Source organism: Hydra viridissima, unplaced genomic scaffold (genome assembly GCF_058129835.1).
Source record: "Hydra viridissima isolate aposymbiotic clone 2 unplaced genomic scaffold, HvirCarnegie_v1 scaffold_1, whole genome shotgun sequence".
Taxonomy (NCBI): domain Eukaryota; kingdom Metazoa; phylum Cnidaria; class Hydrozoa; order Anthoathecata; family Hydridae; genus Hydra; species Hydra viridissima.
This window is the reverse complement of record NW_028324300.1, coordinates 12646655-12663981: the sequence shown is the minus strand read 5'-3', so window position 1 is coordinate 12663981 and position 17327 is coordinate 12646655. Positions and strand designations below refer to the sequence as shown.

At 28.9% G+C, this 17327-nt stretch overlaps 1 protein-coding gene across 4 annotated transcripts; it reads left to right on the top strand.

Moving 5' to 3' along the window:
- Positions 1-446: 446 nt before the first annotated feature.
- Positions 447-16365, top strand: LOC145187456 (C-myc promoter-binding protein-like). Of its 4 annotated transcripts, none has more exons than XR_016451546.1 (37): positions 447-757; positions 888-1077; positions 1166-1292; positions 3610-3779; positions 5455-5544; positions 5681-5826; positions 5938-6004; positions 6256-6311; positions 6465-6609; positions 6708-6801; positions 6939-7020; positions 7158-7209; positions 7300-7357; positions 7775-7848; positions 8061-8128; positions 8259-8332; positions 8461-8606; positions 9016-9062; positions 9203-9265; positions 9390-9534; positions 9658-9698; positions 9863-9962; positions 10206-10290; positions 10538-10582; positions 10696-10824; positions 10913-11206; positions 11285-11693; positions 11778-11829; positions 12040-12208; positions 12338-12586; positions 14145-14296; positions 14393-14467; positions 14934-15030; positions 15136-15181; positions 15280-15390; positions 15509-15573; positions 16166-16365. XR_016451546.1 is itself a non-coding variant. In XM_080063855.2 (36 exons), exons 1-36 carry the CDS (start codon positions 456-458, stop codon positions 16330-16332), a joined length of 4401 nt encoding a protein of 1466 aa, XP_079919981.2. In that variant the 5' UTR covers positions 447-455; the 3' UTR covers positions 16333-16365. The 4 variants fall into 4 exon arrangements, 2 of the variants coding, with proteins under 2 accessions (XP_079919981.2, XP_089940396.1); XR_016451545.1 differs by having other exon boundaries at positions 10909-11206; XM_080063855.2 differs by lacking the exon at positions 10206-10290 and having other exon boundaries at positions 10909-11206.
- The last annotated feature ends 962 nt before the right edge of the window (positions 16366-17327 follow it).

Genomic DNA, 17327 nt, shown 5'->3' with positions numbered 1-17327 from the left:
AATTAAATTGATATTTTACTGTTTGTTGTTTTTTTTTTTGTATATATGTATTTTCTGTGCATTAAAAAATGTTGCAATAGAATTCTTGTTGCAATATTTGTTTTATATAATAAGTGAAAACGATTATTTTATGTAACTTGTATAATGGAGAGTGAAGTCAAAGTGTATTATTTCAAAAAGAATAAGAAAAAAGTTTTGATAATTTTACATAGTTACTGTTCATACACAAAAAATGTCAATGTAAAAGTAAACTAAGACATAGTTTACATATATTGTAATTATACTTTTTAAAATAATGTATACTTCTGCGTGTTTTACGGACACTTCACAAATAAAGTAAATTTCTTGCATATCAGTAAATTAATTAACATAAGTTATTTTTTCTTGTACTTTCTGGCAGTTGGGTAAAAAAAAACACCTAAAGTTTTTTTCTTTAAGTTTTAAAATTTATTTATATGATCATCTTTCAGTATATCAATATTGACATGATAGAAGAACGTAGAGTAGCTGATTACTTTGTAACTGTGGGGTTAAACAATTTGAGTAAACCAGAATGTGACTATGAAACATTAGAACCTATTACAGATCTTGCTGTTATTTTCAAAAGTGCTGGGGAAGAGCCGCCTGAAGGTTTTGAATGTATTGAGTTTACACCAAGTGGTTTGCCAGCAAACCTTAATCATGGTTCTTTACGTAGTCCAACATGCTATTTATGTTTCCGAAGAGGAAGAGATAAGCCCCCACTTACAGATATAGGGTAAAGTCTTATCTGTTTTTTTTTTTCACTTTGGTTTTTATTTAGTAATACCTTAATTTTCTTTCCATGCTTATTTTACACTTTATCAAAGTATTTATATAGTATTTATATAAAAGTTTTTTAAATAAAGAGTTCTGCATGAAGGTCGCCAAAGATTAATGCATGGTTGTGACATAGTCCTAAAGACTCCAACAAAATTGTTTGCTAATGTAAACAATGCCAGCAACTCACGCTTGTTTATCACTTACCGAAGAGCCTCTCCGCAATTTGCACATTCCTCCCTTGCTGTGATTGATATATGTGTTATTATTACCAATAAGGTAATTTTAGGTATTACTCTGAATACATTTGTGTTAGATTTGTAAAAGAAACTTATTTAAGTCTTTATTTAACTTTTCATACAAATAGGGAGAAAAACCACCACATGCCTTTTGCTTAATTGATAGAAATTTAAATCAAGGCCTTGGAGGTTCTGCTGTTTATCTCTGCTATAGAAAATCTTTAGCAAGAACCAATTCACTTACCTATTCAGCAGGTGAAAAGATAATCATCTTAATTTTTTTTCCTTATGAAGTTATTTCTTATGAAGTTTTTTTATTTCCATTGAAATTTTACTTGTGCTTGTGCTACTTACCTCTGTAAATATATTTTTGCTTCTATGTTACATATCAATATTAATACTTTGCTGAATGTGTATGTTAATACCTATGTTATGATTCTGTATATGCTATTAATATTGCATGTCTGGGTAGTTCAAAATAAAATTTTTCATCCATCTGTTTAGATTGCCTTTGAATTTTAAGCTGTGGTGCCTATCAGTGAAACATGAAAAAATCCCCTATTTTTTGCCCACATTCATCATTCTGGATTTTTATAGCGTCACTTTTTCCTGAATAATTCACTTTTTCTAGAATAATTCAAGTTCTAGTGGAAGAAAAAGCTAAAAATTGATACTTGACCATTATTAAAAGTGTTGCATTTAGATTCAGTATTTCAAATTTTGTATTAAAATGCATGTTTTTTGGAAAATGGAACAAAATCTGCTTAAAAGACAAAATAAGAATATGAAAACGAAAATGAAAAGGATTGGAATAAGCAGACATTAGGCAAATAATGAAGTTAAAGTTTTTTTAAAAATTAGTGAAATGTTGCAAACAGCTGAATTAGATCTTCATCCTCTTTTGAGATGTGGTACTGATGCCCAGAAAATGTTGACTGTTTTAACAAGATAAATTACATCTATTCTTGGTGTTCAGCAAACATCCTGATTTGGTCATAAGACCGACTTGGAAAATTTGGATGCATGAACTATACCATGAAATCATCATTCTCTTTATCAATTTCAGGAACTACAACAACCCAGTATAGTTTGTCATATTTGCACAATATGTATTTCATCAAAACAGTTTCATATTTTTTCAAGTACTGTTGAACAACCATATTATCTTGAATCTCAATTGTTTTTTTTTTTATTTCAACCTCTTGATGCTGATTTATATCTACATTGTGGACAATAACTTTTCACTTGGTGCTACAAATTTTTTCTTAAAAGTACTAAGTTGAATTTTGATCTGTAAAGACTTTTGTGTCATAGTGTTGTTTGTACTAGTTATATTAGTTTTCAAATGAAAATGAAATTAAATTTATTTCATAATTTAGATTTTGAACAATATTTGACAATAATTTCAATAATTAGGCAATAATAAGAATAGTCTTACTGCATTTGGAACTTTGATGTAATCAAATTGCTGTATAGAAGTTACTGTATAAAAGTTGATATTAAGAAAAATAAAATGAAAAATTTTTAATATCTATAAAAATGTTAACAAAGACATTTAAAACTGAAAATTGTCTGGTGCTTATTCTGCATTTTCAAAGGCTAGCTAAAAAGATAAGCTATAAATATAGAAAAAAAAGTTGAGTTTGGCTGCAAAGAATCTGATTGGTGTAACTCAACACTTTCAAAATACAAATTTGAGAAATAAAAGTTGTCACTGCTCTTAATATCTTTCTTAGCTTTTTAATGGGTATTAAATAAATTGCAGCATCGTGTTACTTTATTTGTATAGCACTTTAAATAAACATGTTTTATGATGGAGACAAGTTGTTGATTTGACCTTGATTATTGATAGCCCAGTCTTCCACATTAGTATTTCTCTATTATCATCAGGAAGATCTTTTAAAGGTTCAATTCAAAACAAGAGTGTATATGTTGTCAGATAGTATTCACTTTCTAGTTGAATTCAATGGAGTACTGCTGATTGTTTGTCACGTGACTGAGAAAAGGAATTTCCAAATAAAACTCAGTAATTATTTAATCTTAAATCAATACAATTTTTAGGCTTTACTTATCACAACTGATGTCACAAAAAAAACTATATTTAAACTGCTGAGCAGTATTTTAATTAAAATAAAATCTATTTTTAAATTTGTAACATTCTGCAACGTTATCATTTAAAATTAAGATTTAGACTTTTAAACATTGTTATCCTTTAAATATAAATCTCTTCTTCAAATGAATAAAATTTTGAACCCATGATGGTTTTTAACTGTCTTAATTTAAAAAACAAAAAGAAGTTTGTCTTAACCATCTTAAAATTGAAAAACGGCTGTCAAAAGTTTTAAATTGGTTTATTTTCTCATATCTTTGGATTTTACACCCTCAATAATGATCAAATACCAATATTCAGCTCTCCTTTAAATAGAGCTTGAATTGTTTAGGAAAAGTGGTACTATAAAATCTATAATGGTGGATGTGGACAAAAAAAATAAGAGATTTTAGGCTAAGTTTCAAATTCTCATGACTTTTTCATTAAAAATTTTTTACATTTTTAGAAATTTTATTCATTTAGAAATAATCAGCAAGTATCCTACAACAGATTATAAAGACTATCCACTTCCTGACTCTATTCAACTTTTCTGTTTACCACTTGGTGCAGTTATTGAATGTTGGCCTGAGACTGCTCAACCTCCTCTTCCAATCTTCTCAACCTTTGCTCTTACAGATGCCAAAGGTGAAAAGGTAATATTGAACATTCAGTTATATAACATGCAAGTATTTTAAGGATTTTTTAAACATGTTTTATATTTTTGTAATACATAATATATTAATATGTTAATATTAATGAAGTTGAAACTTCAGCCAAAACCAAAGTACCAAAATTCTGGTTCAGTAAAAAATTGTAAAAAAAAAACTGTATCTGAAACTTGAATAAAACCAAAACCAAGACTGGCCAAAACTGGAAAACCAAATTAATGCTAAAAAAACATGAATTAACTATTTTCCATAAACAGTGTGTCCCAGAAGTCATTACAAAAACTAAACCTATGTAATATGCAAAAATGTATATTTCTGGTGAACCAATCCTATTTTATTTTCATATTATTGGTTAGGGCTTTTATAAAAACTACTAAATTTTGCATATCAGTGCACCAACAATTGGAACCAGATGATTATGCAAAACAAAAGGGATTTGCTTCATGGTGTTTGGAAAACCAGTTGGCCAGTTTGATAGTCTTGACAAAGTTCTGTGGACAGATGAGGTGTTTTTCCATCTAGACAGAATTATTTACACCAAGAATGCTTTCATTTGTTGTAACTTGAACCTCACAATTATGCTAAAAAGTTGCTTAATTCACTAAACTTGTGCATGTGGGTGGCAAAATTATTGATCCACCATTTTCCATTGAAACCAGGACTATTGATGGTGACAGCTATTTGTCTGTTACAGCATTATGTTGTTCCATACTTAAAAACTCATCAAAAATGTGCATTAAAAACATAACAACAAAAAAGCACTCTGCTGGACATAAAGAGGAATGTGTAAATATTTCTAACCGAGACCTTCACAAATGATTGTGTTATTAGATAATTTTTCTTGCAGTTCTAGCCACCGCGTTCACCAGATTTATTGTCTTGCAATTTCTGGTACTGGGACAGTCTGAAACCGTTGGTGTTAGCACCCGGACGACCTTTAACACTTAAAAATCTAAAAGCTTCAATTTCAGACACTACCCAACAAATAAATATTGACAATAATGAACCAGTGTTTCTGTCTTTTATTGATTGCTTTCAATTATTACTGGAAGTGATGGTGGTCATATTGTATGATATTTACAAACCCCATTTTTATGAACTTTTTTTTATCATTCAAATTTGTTTGATTAAATATTTGGAAAGTAAAGTAGATTTGATTTGTAGTGGCTTATGGGACACATGGTATTTAAACAATCAATATCTAACAGTTGAATAAAAAGTAGAACATGTGAAGACATTTTAATATTTGAAGCTCACTTAAAGAATGATTTGAGAATAGTAAGTGGAATAAATTATTCACATAGTTTTAGTTAAAGTTACTACAACTGTATAACTAAAAACTCATTATGCCCCCAAAAGTTAAAACACTGATTTAATTAGAAAATTATTATGATCCCATACAAAAATAAAAACAAGTTTTTTAAACTTAAAAAGATCTCCTAATCAAAAATTCGGTCCATTATGGTAATAGCTTGAACTGGAATTTCTATTGAAACCAAACAAGTAGAATGTTGCCACAACAGAAGTTTTGGTTATGGTTCTGGACAAAATTTCAGCTGAAACTAATACCAAAGCTGAATGTTTCTGTTCACTAGTTTAAAGTACTGTTAATAAAAATAGTATCTTATAACATTCATATTATTATTTTTTTTTTACAAAGATCTATGGAGCAGGAGTTACTTTTTTTGAAGAATTTCCACAAGAAAAATTTACGGAAGAAGTCAACGCTCTGCTGGCTGAGCAACAAAAGGTTTTAAAAATAATTTGTTAAATAATTCTGTCATTTTGCTTATATGTTCATGTTTTGGTTGTTTAGAATTTTTTTACTTTAATCTTTAACTTAAATTTTAATTAAAATCCAATTTTGTTACATTTTACAAATTTAGAACTACAAAGATCGACGTCTAGTAGCTCAAACTAACAAATGTATCTGTTTGTTATCTCGTTATCCATTCTTTGATGCATTTCGTCGGTTTCTCATGGCATTATATAGAATAAGTGTATCTGGCAAGCAAAACATCCCAATTGAGAGGTTACATAATGCATATCAAATCTTTTATTTAGTAAATTAAAGTATAAAGTTAGTTCTGATTGAGCTCTTTATATTAAATCATAATATTTATTTTATTTTTTTCTACTTTAGGTACATTTCACATTTCATGCATAATGTACCATTTCCAACTCCTCGGAAACCACGAGTTTTTGTACAGGTTAACTTTTTTGATTAAATGCGATGCATTTATAAATAGTAGTTGCAGAAGCATTCTCAAAATACTTTAGGTGTTGGTTTTTTGTTTGATCTTCTGGACCTTTTGGTTAGGCTTTTGGTTGTTGGTTTTTTTTATTGGTTAGGCTTCTAGACTTATTTTTTAATTGGTTAGTTTTCTAGACTTTTGGTTACTCAGGCTTCTGAATTTATTTTTATAAAAGTAATAAGTTTTTGTTTCAAATATTAAACTAGATGACACATGAAGGATTTGAAATAACAGAGCCATCTAATGGCCCTTTACCTGTGAGGTATGCCTAGTTGTTTCATTTTTGAAAAAATATTCAATTAAACTCTTTTATATAATATGTAATCTTTTGTAATTCTTCAGTAACAAATATTAACTTGTTAAATTAATTTATTAAAAAAAAAGAAAAGAAAAGAAATTTAATGATTTTTTTTAGTGGGGCCTCTTATTCAGCATTACTTCGATGTCTTGGTACTGAAAATACTTTAATCCTGCTGGCATGTATATTGACTGAACAGAAAATACTAGTTCATTCCTTACGGCCTGCACTTCTTACAAGTGTTGGAGAAGCGCTTACTTCAGTATGCAATTTGTTGTTTAATTCTTGTTGCTATAGTAAATAGATGAAATTTTACTGTATATTTTTTGTTTATATTGACATTTTTCCTTTTTTTTTTAGCTAATATTTCCCTTCCAATGGAAGTGTCCTTATATTCCTCTATGCCCTTTGATATTAGCAGATGTTCTTTCTGCCCCTTTTCCATTTATTTATGGTAAGAATTTTGCATACTTTTTAAAGTTCTTTTAAAGTATATGGTTATAGTTATGATAAGAATATGTTTTACAGAAAGGGATTTTTTTTAATAACAAATAGTTACTGATGTTATTTTGGCTTAACTTTGTACATTAGGAATTGACTCACGATATTTTGATCAAGGATCTCCACCTAGTGATGTAACCTGTGTTGATCTTGATACAAATATGATTACACAGTAAATAATGTTTTTAAGTGTTACAATTTTAAGATAAATTTTATTTTTTGATTACTGCAGTTTTTTTCCCTTAGAATAAAACTTTTTAATATAAGCTAAAAGTAAATAAATGAAACTATTTACTGTACTATTTTCAGAGCAAGTGAAACTAGAGATTTCAAGCAAATTAACTGGAAGTCATTACCCAAAGTAAATGAGTTTGTTGAAAATTAATTTTTTAGTTATTGGAAAAACACAAACTTTTTTCAACATTTTTTTTTTCTTTTACTTTTTTTTTAGAAACCTTGCAAAGTTTTAAAAGATAAGCTGGATGAAGTTTTTCTGCAGTTGCATCTTGGTACATGTTGACTAAAAACTTTGTTTTCTCTTTTCTTCAGTTCACTAATTCTTTATTGAGACTTGAATAAAGTATGTGTCATAAAGAACTTTGCATCATAGATAATGATAATAGTTTTGTTAACTGTAACTTTGTTCTTTATTTATTCTAAAAATTTAAAGGGTAGAATTTTTATATTTAACTGTTTAGTTTCGGTATTATCCTTTTTATAGACAGTTTTATGATAATGATACAATATAATGATACAATATAATGATACAATATAATGATACAATGTAATGATACAATATAATGATACAATATAGGCACACAATATATAGGCACATATATAGGCACATAATATATATAGGCACATATATAGGCACATAATATATAGGCACTTTGAAATTTGATTTTGTATACATTTTTGTCCAAAAGTTGCAAATGAAGACAATAATTCAGCAGTAGAGATGGCACCTTTAAATGTAGACTCTGTATCAGTTTATAGAAAGGTGAGTCTTTAGATTTTAAGGTACAAAAATCTTTATGAATATCTACCTGTATGTAAGAACATATAACCTGCATGTATTTACTTGTAAGTTAGAATTCTTTAGATTTTTTAAACTCTTTTTTTTTTTTTCATTTTCCTAAATGCGTTTTTTTATAACTAAGAACATTTTTGTTTTGCAACTTTTCTAGTTTTTCTATTTTAATTGTAATCTAGGAAAATATTGAAGTGGACATTCAAGAAGCTTTTTTACGATTTCATGCTCAAATTCTTCAGGGTTATGAGTAAGTTATAAAACATGTCTAATAATATGACTTTCAGGAATCTTGTTTTAAAAATATTTTTAACTCAATCTTGCTCAATTATAATTCAAGAAAAAGTATATATTTCATAATAATTTTTGTTTTATGATAGACAGTACCTTCTTCCTATCACATCTCGACCTGATATTGGTTCAAGAGATTTAACTACTCTGTTTGACCTTGCTGGTAAAAGCATCAGATCTATTTATATATATTAAAAATATATTTAAAACTTTATATAGAATGCTTAAGAGTGTTTTTAAAAATTTATATTTTTTATGGTTTTTAATTTATGTTTAACGGTTTTTATTAAGGTTTTATGAAGAGTCGTCCTCGTGGTACTGAAAAATTTTTTCAACTGCTCACTAGAACCCAATTATTTAATCATTTTGTCGAAGCTCGTTCACTATCATCATCAAATGATGCAGTACTGATGTTTTTTGATGAATGTATTGACAAGGTTGTTTTTTAAGAAAAATACTTATCATGCAATTAAAAAAAAATCAACTAGTACCTGTTCAGAAAGAGAATCTGTTTTTTTATATTAAACATTAGATGTTTACATTAAATTAGTATCACCGGTTGTGTTAGTGGTTACCGGTTGTGGTGTTTCTCAAAATTAATATTATTAATATTATTTCTACTGGTGCACAGCATAATATTAGCTTTGCTGTTAATTAAGAATTAGTGCTTGTAATCAGTTTTAATTATGTTATACTATCTAGATTATGTGAAACAAGTCAAAATGTTAGCTATACAGATTGTTTCATTAAGAAAAAAAAAAACTTGTTTGGAAAAATACTGTTTTTAATATTTACATATACACTTTACTTCTCAATATTTATGGTTTATTAACATTTAAATTTTAGTGTGAAACGCCCGCACGGTTATTGCACAATGAACGCTTTTCTAACAGGTAAAATATTACTTGTTTTTTGTTTTTCAATTCATTATCTGTTCTTATTTTACTTAATAATTTATTCTTGTATTTGAATTTTATTTTGTTTATTTGTTTATTTTTTGGTAATATTTTTGTTACTAATAAATTATTATTAGCTTCACAACAGTTGTGGTTACACCACCTGACAAGAATGGATTGCCGAAAGATGATTATTATATGTAAGCAATATTTTTGTACTGTAAAAGTACTTTTTAAATTATCATTTAACTTGTAAAAAATTTTTATTTTGCAACTATTTTGGCTTTAGTTTTATTTTAGCTTTCTGTAAAACTCTTTTTTAAGTTACAATGGTTTTCCTAAGTTGCAAGCAGAGTTGTTTACTCAAATACCTTCAGCTCTTACTAATCCATCATTTTCGCACTTAAATACACCCCCTCGCTCGCCTGTTGTAGGTCGCACTAAGCATGAACGAGAACAAGGATCTGTGGTGAGGGTTTTTTTTCGTTCTTAAATAATGATCTAATTATGTTTTAATGTCAAAAATTTAGTACCATATTATGCTTAAATCGTCATGTAACGTTTTTTAAAAAGTAAAATGTTTTCTTTTCAGAGCGCAAAGAAACAAGCCAACAGCCCAATGATGTGGGCAAGGTAAAAGCACATTTTTTGAAATCCCTTTTTTTTTTTTTTTTTTTTAAAGAAAGTTTGAAACTATTACAGATATTTGTTTAAAAAAACTAATATCAAAAAGTACTCAATAGTTAATTGTTAAAAACATAAAGTTTTAAGATTTTAGCCTCTTTTAAATGAACTAGGTGTTTGCTTGGCCATTGTTACACAATTTGGTTTATTCAACTGCCTGCTTTTGTTAAATACCATCATGATAAAAAAAGTATGCTGTACACTGCATTCGATGTGAGATTTTTTTATTTATGTGATAAAATTTTACATGTTAAATGTAAGTTATGAATTATTTGCAATATTCATTGTATTTTATTTAGATAAAGACCATGAATTTCATATTTTTTAAACCAACATTTTAAAGTTTAAAGTATTAAGATATTTTTGCTCATAAGCAAAATTTTTACTTGTTTTTGGTTTATTCAGCTATCATCTGTAAAAGTAATTTGTTTTGTTTTTAATTAAATTTGTGTGCAGTCAGGATGTAGTCTTTAAGCTGATTGCAAGATCTGGTTTGTAAAGAGCACAGATCTTTTAAAGTAATCTTAAAGAAAATTCTTAAGTAAATGCACTTTTTTTTCTATTAACTTAGGCATTTTATAGACAGATTGAGCCATTTTATTGACATATATAGACCCCTAAAACCTCTTTCATTAGGGCATAGCAAGTGTATATAAAAATTTTTCTCACAATAATTTTGATTTCAGATGCTGTTCTTGATGGATATTTTTATTTTGTGTTTTGAGAAAACTTATTTTATTCAAATTTCATAACTAAAAATCATTTTAATAAAATATTTATTTATTTAGATATTACAAAAGATCAGTGGATCAAGAGCAAAACTACCTGATGAGGTATTGTTTACGTGACAGCTGTACTTCAAAAAAAAAAAATTTTAAAAAATCATTTTTTTATGCCATCTTTTCTATATTTTACTTAAATTATTTTCTTCCCCTTTAAATTTGAGGTTTGCTATCGTGTTTTGATGCAGTTATCTGGCCAGTTCAATCATCCAGCCTTAGCTGTTAAGGTTTTGTTTGAAATGAAGCGAATTGGATTGCAGCCAAATGCTGTTACATGGGGCTACTACCATCGGGTAAGTGTTTTCCATTGTAAATTTTCTGTTGTGTACTATGGGTATTGCATAATATAGCTTTACATTATAAAACAATTTTTCCAGGCAGTTTTAGAGGGAGAGTGGCAGCCAGATGAAATAAAAAGGTCACCATTTAAACTGTGGAATAAAGCGCGAATTGTTTTTACAGTTATTTATGCTTTTAAAAAATGCATTCAAAAATCACACAAAGATTCCAGCAAACTGTTAATTTTTAATGAAAGTGAAGATGATCTTTCTAAAATTGGTGTTAATCCCCTAATACAACTTGAAACTGCAAGTGTTGGTGCTGCATCTGATGGTGGGTATAGCTCAGAATTGTTATCCACAGAGGATTTAACACGGCAGCAACCTGCTACAGAACGTGAGTGTTTAAAATCAGCTGATTGATATTTTTCTATTGAATTGAAAAACATGTTTTTGTATGTACTATTTTTTTTAGGTTTAATTGACTTTGGTGATGAACCAAAGAAATCTCAAAGTAGCAATGATATCATTTCTATGAAAAAACATTTGCGGAATTTAAGTATGTCCAGTCAACTCTCAGATAATGATATCCTGATTGACTCTAATAAGATTTCTCAAGGCAAAATTGAACATAAACTAAATGAAACTACTCGTTCATTGAGTACTAGTGCTAGCACTGTTGATATTTTATCTCTTAATGGGTTGTGGAACAATAATTTATCTCTGGAAAGTTCATATACCAGATCTATGTCAGTGCGAAAATCAGACATTTCTTTGGAAGCTGTAATATGTAGTAGTCAAATTTGCATAACTTGTGATAAAGTTATTTACGATGAAGAAGTTATGGGGGCTTGGAGTGCAGATGACTCCAATCTTAATATATTGTAAAAAGTTTAGTTTTTTCAAGTGCATTAAAATTTTCTATCCAAAATTATTACAATGACATTTAAAAAGGCTTTTTTTTTTAGGTGTCCTTTTTGTCAAACAAAACGAGTACCAACACTCGAAATAAAGTTAAAGGTGCGGATTTTTTTTTTTTTTTTTTTTTTTCACAGATTTAAGTAACATTTTGAATAATTATTCATTTAGAGTAATATGTTACTCTAAATAAATAATTATTCAAAATTTAGTATTTATGTTAAGAGTAATTTTCGAATTTAGAGTAACTATTGTTTAAAAAGGTAATATTTTTATAGTATTTACCAGATACTAGTAAGTTTTCCTATTTAGGACTACCGCAAGGCTCGTACCAAAGCATGTAGCATGCAGAGTTTATCACATAGTTCAACAATTAGCGATATTGAATTTAAAGAAGGTCTTAGTTCACATGGTGATTCATTTTCACTTGCAAGTATCACAGATCCCTTAGTATCAGAAGTTTCCTCTGATAAAGAAGCAGGTTGGTTGTTAATGTTATCAGCTCTAGTTTGTGCATTTTATATATACTAGGAGTGTGCAATTCATATAAGCTTAAAAGTTTTATGATTTTCAAGCAAGTATTTACTTTTAATAAAAGTTTATTATGCAGGTTCAATACAACAGTTAGAAGACTTTTTCTCTTCATCTCATTATCAATCCACAAGCACTTTAACTAATCCTGTACCCATAAAGCTTGCAAAGACGCCAAATAATCTTATCATGGTTGATGATAGTTCCACAAGTGCTTCAAGCCCAAGTCTTGGTTCATTAGGTGCGGTTGGAACATCACAGAGACCTTTTATTGTTAAACATAGAAAAACAAGCAGTAATTGTAGCAGAGGATTTAGTACATCTTCAGGTAAGAAACTTTTTTTTTTGTTTTCGTTTTGGGGATTTTTTTAATTAGTTTTCTACTAGATGTTTAATAAAAACAAAATTTATGATTTTTTTTTATTCTATATATCATCACTAATAAATAGATGTAATTTATTCATACAGTTGTATGCAAAAGTAACTAGACAAGCGCATAACTTGAGATAACTTTTGAATGAAAAGTCCAATTTCTTTCAAATTTTCACTGGAATGTCAAAAAATTGATTACAATTCTAAAAACAAATGAATTTTTACTAAATCTTAACAATCTAATCTTAAAAGTCCATTTTATTGAAATATGCATGTGCAAAAGTATCCAGGCAGAAAAAGTAGATTTTTTTTTAAACATTTTTTTTAGTTAAAAATGTTTTAATTTAAAGTAAATTTCTTTAATACTTCATCGAGAAAACCTTGGCATTGATTACTGCTTGATAACAACAAGGTATTGAATCCACCAGCTTCATAATCATATTATTGTCAATTTTTTCCCATTCTTGTTTCAGAATTTTAAATAAATCATGTTTACTTGTTGGTTTTCAACCTGAAATTTGTCGATCAAGATGTTCCCATAGATATTCAATAGGATTAAGGTCAGAACTTTGCGAAGGCCATTCCATTAATTGAATTTTTTTGGTCTTGAAAAAGTCTTTCACAAGGGTTTCTATGGCCTTTTCGATGAACATATCTAATACCATCAGATCCAAATAACATAAACTTAGATTCATCACTAAAAAGTACTTTCGACCATTGTTCTCTTGACCAATTCAAATGTTCACTTGCAAGTCTCAAGCGTGCTTTTCAATTCTTTATGGAAATAAAAGGTTTCTTTGCAGGTCATCTTCCAAATAGATTTGCAGACCTCAAACGATGCTTGGTTGTGTCAACACTACATTTTACATTACAAAATTTAGCTTTTAACAAGACAGCATTTTTGCATGGATCATTTTTTATGGCACAAATTAAAATTTTATCTTGTCTTTCAAATTTAATCGAGGCCTTCTTGACTTTAGAAAGATTCTATTGTTATTTCTTTCCTTATATCTTCTATTTATATCCACTACTGTTGATTTTCCTATATCAAACTGATCTGCTATGTCTCTTGTAGTTCTGCCTTGTTAAATTGCACGCAATACTGCTTCTTTGACAGCTAAACTTGTATATTTATGCTTTTTCATTCTTAAAATTTATTCAAAACAATCTTCTTTTTAACTAAAAACACTTCATGTTTTATTTACCATTTTTAAACATTAGATAAAAGCCAACAAAAGTATTGGAATTTTATCATTTTAGTTCTTCGTGGATACTGTATATTCATAAACAAAATGTTACACACTGTTTTTTAATTTTTGTAAAAGGAAAAGTTCTAAAACAAAGGCTTGTTTAATCTTTAAGTTGTATGCAGTATCATCTGTTTATAAGATATTGAGAGTTGCAAATAATTCCTTTTTTTAAGACAACAATAATATGATTGTTCACATATTTAATGAAATATCTATGATTAAAAAAGCAGGTTCGAGAATTTATCTGTCAATTTGTTATTATAGATTTACCAGTGGAGACTGAATCGAGTTCTGTACCTTATTTGAGTCCGCTTGTACTTCGTAAGGAGGTTGAAAACTTACTTGAAAATAATGGTGACCACGTGTTGCAAACTGATGAAATTGTGAGAGAAAAACCAATTTTGTTTTGGAATATGGTGAGTTTTTTCAATTTTTATTGTTTTATCTTGATTTTCTAGTAATTGCTGTGCTGATTCGATTTATTATTATATTTTGTATTTATTGAAAATTAGGTTTGGTACTTTCGAAGATTGGCCCTACCAAGTCATTTACCCATGCTACTCTCAGCATCTCGTGGAAAACAAATAGTATGTAACTTTTTTTCTTTTGTGATAAAGCATACGCTCAACGCTTCAGTAGTTGACCAATTAAGGTGCTTACCTTCATTCAAAGTAGATTTATAACCAAAATAAATCAAGATAAACTTTTGGTTATATTTTCTAAGATTCCCAGTAATCTGATTACCTTTAATGATATATTAAAATAAAGTATTAAAATATTTCTATAAATTATGATAGTTGAAAACACTATTATGTGTAAAAGGTTGAGCAGAGGATTTTGGATTGTATCGTTTTATTTCTTTTACCTAAAGTTTGATTTTTCAATAGCGAAACAAAAACGTTGCAAAAGTAAAATATGATAAAGGAAGCCACTACAGTAGACTGCTTCATAAATGTGTGTAAATTTTAAACTGTTCAACTGCTAGTGCATGGTCAATTACTAAAGCGTTCACTCTAATTGAGCATATTGTTAACTTGATGATCTTATTTTCAGAGTCTTTCCTCAAATGAAGTTGTCATCTCTACATCGTGGGATATGAATAGACAAACCAAGGACACTGTCCCTTTATACATGCTTTGGAATTTACCCGGTAAAAGGAAAACCTTTTGGTTATAACGATTAATTACGACAAAGATTACAAGTTAGTTTTCTATTTTTTAAACTTTATTTTTTTTGAATATTACCAAATTTTTAGAGGACAAACGCCTGTTAATAGCTGAACATAATTGGACGCCATATAAGTAAGTTTTTATAAAGATACTTTAATATTTAGTAGCCAAAAATTGTATTTAATAGCCCACACTTATGTTAATGAGAATATTGCCTTTTTTTTTTCTAGTACACTGACAACAATTAACTCGTATGTTCAAAAGAACGACATCATGGAACCTATAAAAATACTGCTGGAAGAAAGAAAACGTCAACAACACGGAAATCCGAACTTGCATTGGTGAGTTTAAATGGGTGGCATCGTGAATAAATTTTTCGACTTTTACTAACCTCAATTTGAATTTTCGAAAGTATATTTTATCGCAAAGTAAAAAACTCTTGAGGTTCAATATTTTTAGGAGTTTGTACAGAGAGTTGATGTTCTTATCTCTGGTTTCTTGCGGAGAAGAAAACATTGATATCGGTAATAAAATTTAGAATTTTTCCGGATGTCATGGTATCGGTTGAGCACGATGAAATTCAGTACCCTTTAATAGTTAATTAGTTAAAAACTACGTAACAGGTTTTCCTAACTTGTTTGCAGAAGAAAGTTAATGTGTTGTTGTTTAATTGCACTAGTGTTAAGTATTTGCTTATCATTGTTATCGGGGTAAAGTGAGTAAACAAGCATTAAATCGAGAAAAAGTTTGGGAAATTTCTCTTCAAAATCCTTCGTTGTCACAAGTTGGCATTTCTAAATTGACCGGTATTGCTCGATCATCATTTGGATTTATTTTGAGGCGATGTGAAAATGATTGAAATAAAGGATTTAGTTGGTTTCATTATGTAAAAAAATAGTTTACAATTAATGATTAAAAATAGTGCGGAATATTAACGATTAAACGGTGCCGAGTTTCATTGTGTTCAACCAAATCACATGTCAGGATACCTTTCATATTTTTGTACTGTCATGAAATGTTACTGAAAATTGCATAAATGCTAATATCAGTGAAGAAACATCACGTCAAGCATTTTAGCAAATTGATTTTCTATGCTAAGTACTTTTTTGTTTTTAGACGCATTCGATCGAGAATACAAAATCGCCTATAAAGAGATGTATCGCTTATATCCTGATCGCTTGTATCCAGACGACAAATCGCCTACTGCAAAAGCTTCCTTTTGTAGAAAAGCTTTTCAGCCTCCCACACTACAACCTCGAAAGCCAAAATTGACTTTTATGTAAAAATGTAAAAAATAAAAAAAACTGAATGTATATTATTAAACTTTTCGAAGTTGTCCGATGTTTTTAAAATTGAATTCAAATCTTTTTTCACCGTTACATTTTCTCTCAAAAAAAAAAAAAAAAAAATTAAGAAATTTTGATTTTTAAATTTATTAACTTTTAATCAGTTAAGGTTTCTTTACTTTTTTATGCTATTTAAAAATAAAATAAAAATACAATCTCAGCTGCCTCTTGTTTCGTAATAGACTAAGCTATTTGTAACAGCTTAAGATTTAACGATATGGCGCTAAACATGTGGACATGCGGTCTTTTTGTGCCGATTGAATCGTAAATATGGTCATGTTGAACCAGATAGACAACGAGAACGGTGGTTGAATGGGGTCAAGTCTTTGCCAATATTCTTGTCGTTCGTCGGAATTTGATTGTCGTCTTCATCCTTTATCTGCATATTTCGAATGACCTTATTTGAACTCTTTGAACCTAATTTTAATGTGGTTTTTTGCTGATTATTCCTTCGCCAAAAAAAATCGTTGAGATCGCAAATTGACTGGGCTGCGTTCTACCCTTTCTCGCATCCTATGGTAAATACATGGATAGAATTTTTGATACCATGAAAAGAGAAAACTGGTTATGAAAAAGTAAACAAAATACCGATTTTAAAAGAATAAAACAATTGCATTAAAAAAGCGATAATGATTATGTACCGATCTAATAAAATTGATTAAATCTGGTCATCGGGCTGGCCAGGGCATTAAACCTAAATCATTTTCTTCCAACCAGGCTTTGAGTGAGAACCGGGCGGGTAGGAGCTTATCATGTTGAAACTGAGACCATTCGTTTCCAATCAGCATGTCTGGTTATGGAACCATCCAGTTCTCAAGCATCTCTATGCAGGTTTTTTGCTTCGACTTGTATAGATTACATAACCCCACTTCATTAAAATCAAAGAATCTGCAGATACCAACACTCACACCGCCACGCAGTGGTCAGAAAAT

What these genes read in the sequence shown, in the direction of transcription:
- LOC145187456 (XM_080063855.2), top strand. Translation starts at nt 456, where the DNA reads ATGATCATCTTTCAGTATATCAATATTGACATGATAGAAGAACGTAGA. An exon ending in AACCACGAGTTTTTGTACAG is followed by an intron (nt 6,005 to 6,255) that starts GTTAACTTTTTT and finishes ATATTAAACTAG; the next exon opens with ATGACACATGAAGGATTTGA. An exon ending in CATGGGGCTACTACCATCGG is followed by an intron (nt 10,825 to 10,908) that starts GTAAGTGTTTTC and finishes CAATTTTTCCAG; the next exon opens with GCAGTTTTAGAGGGAGAGTG.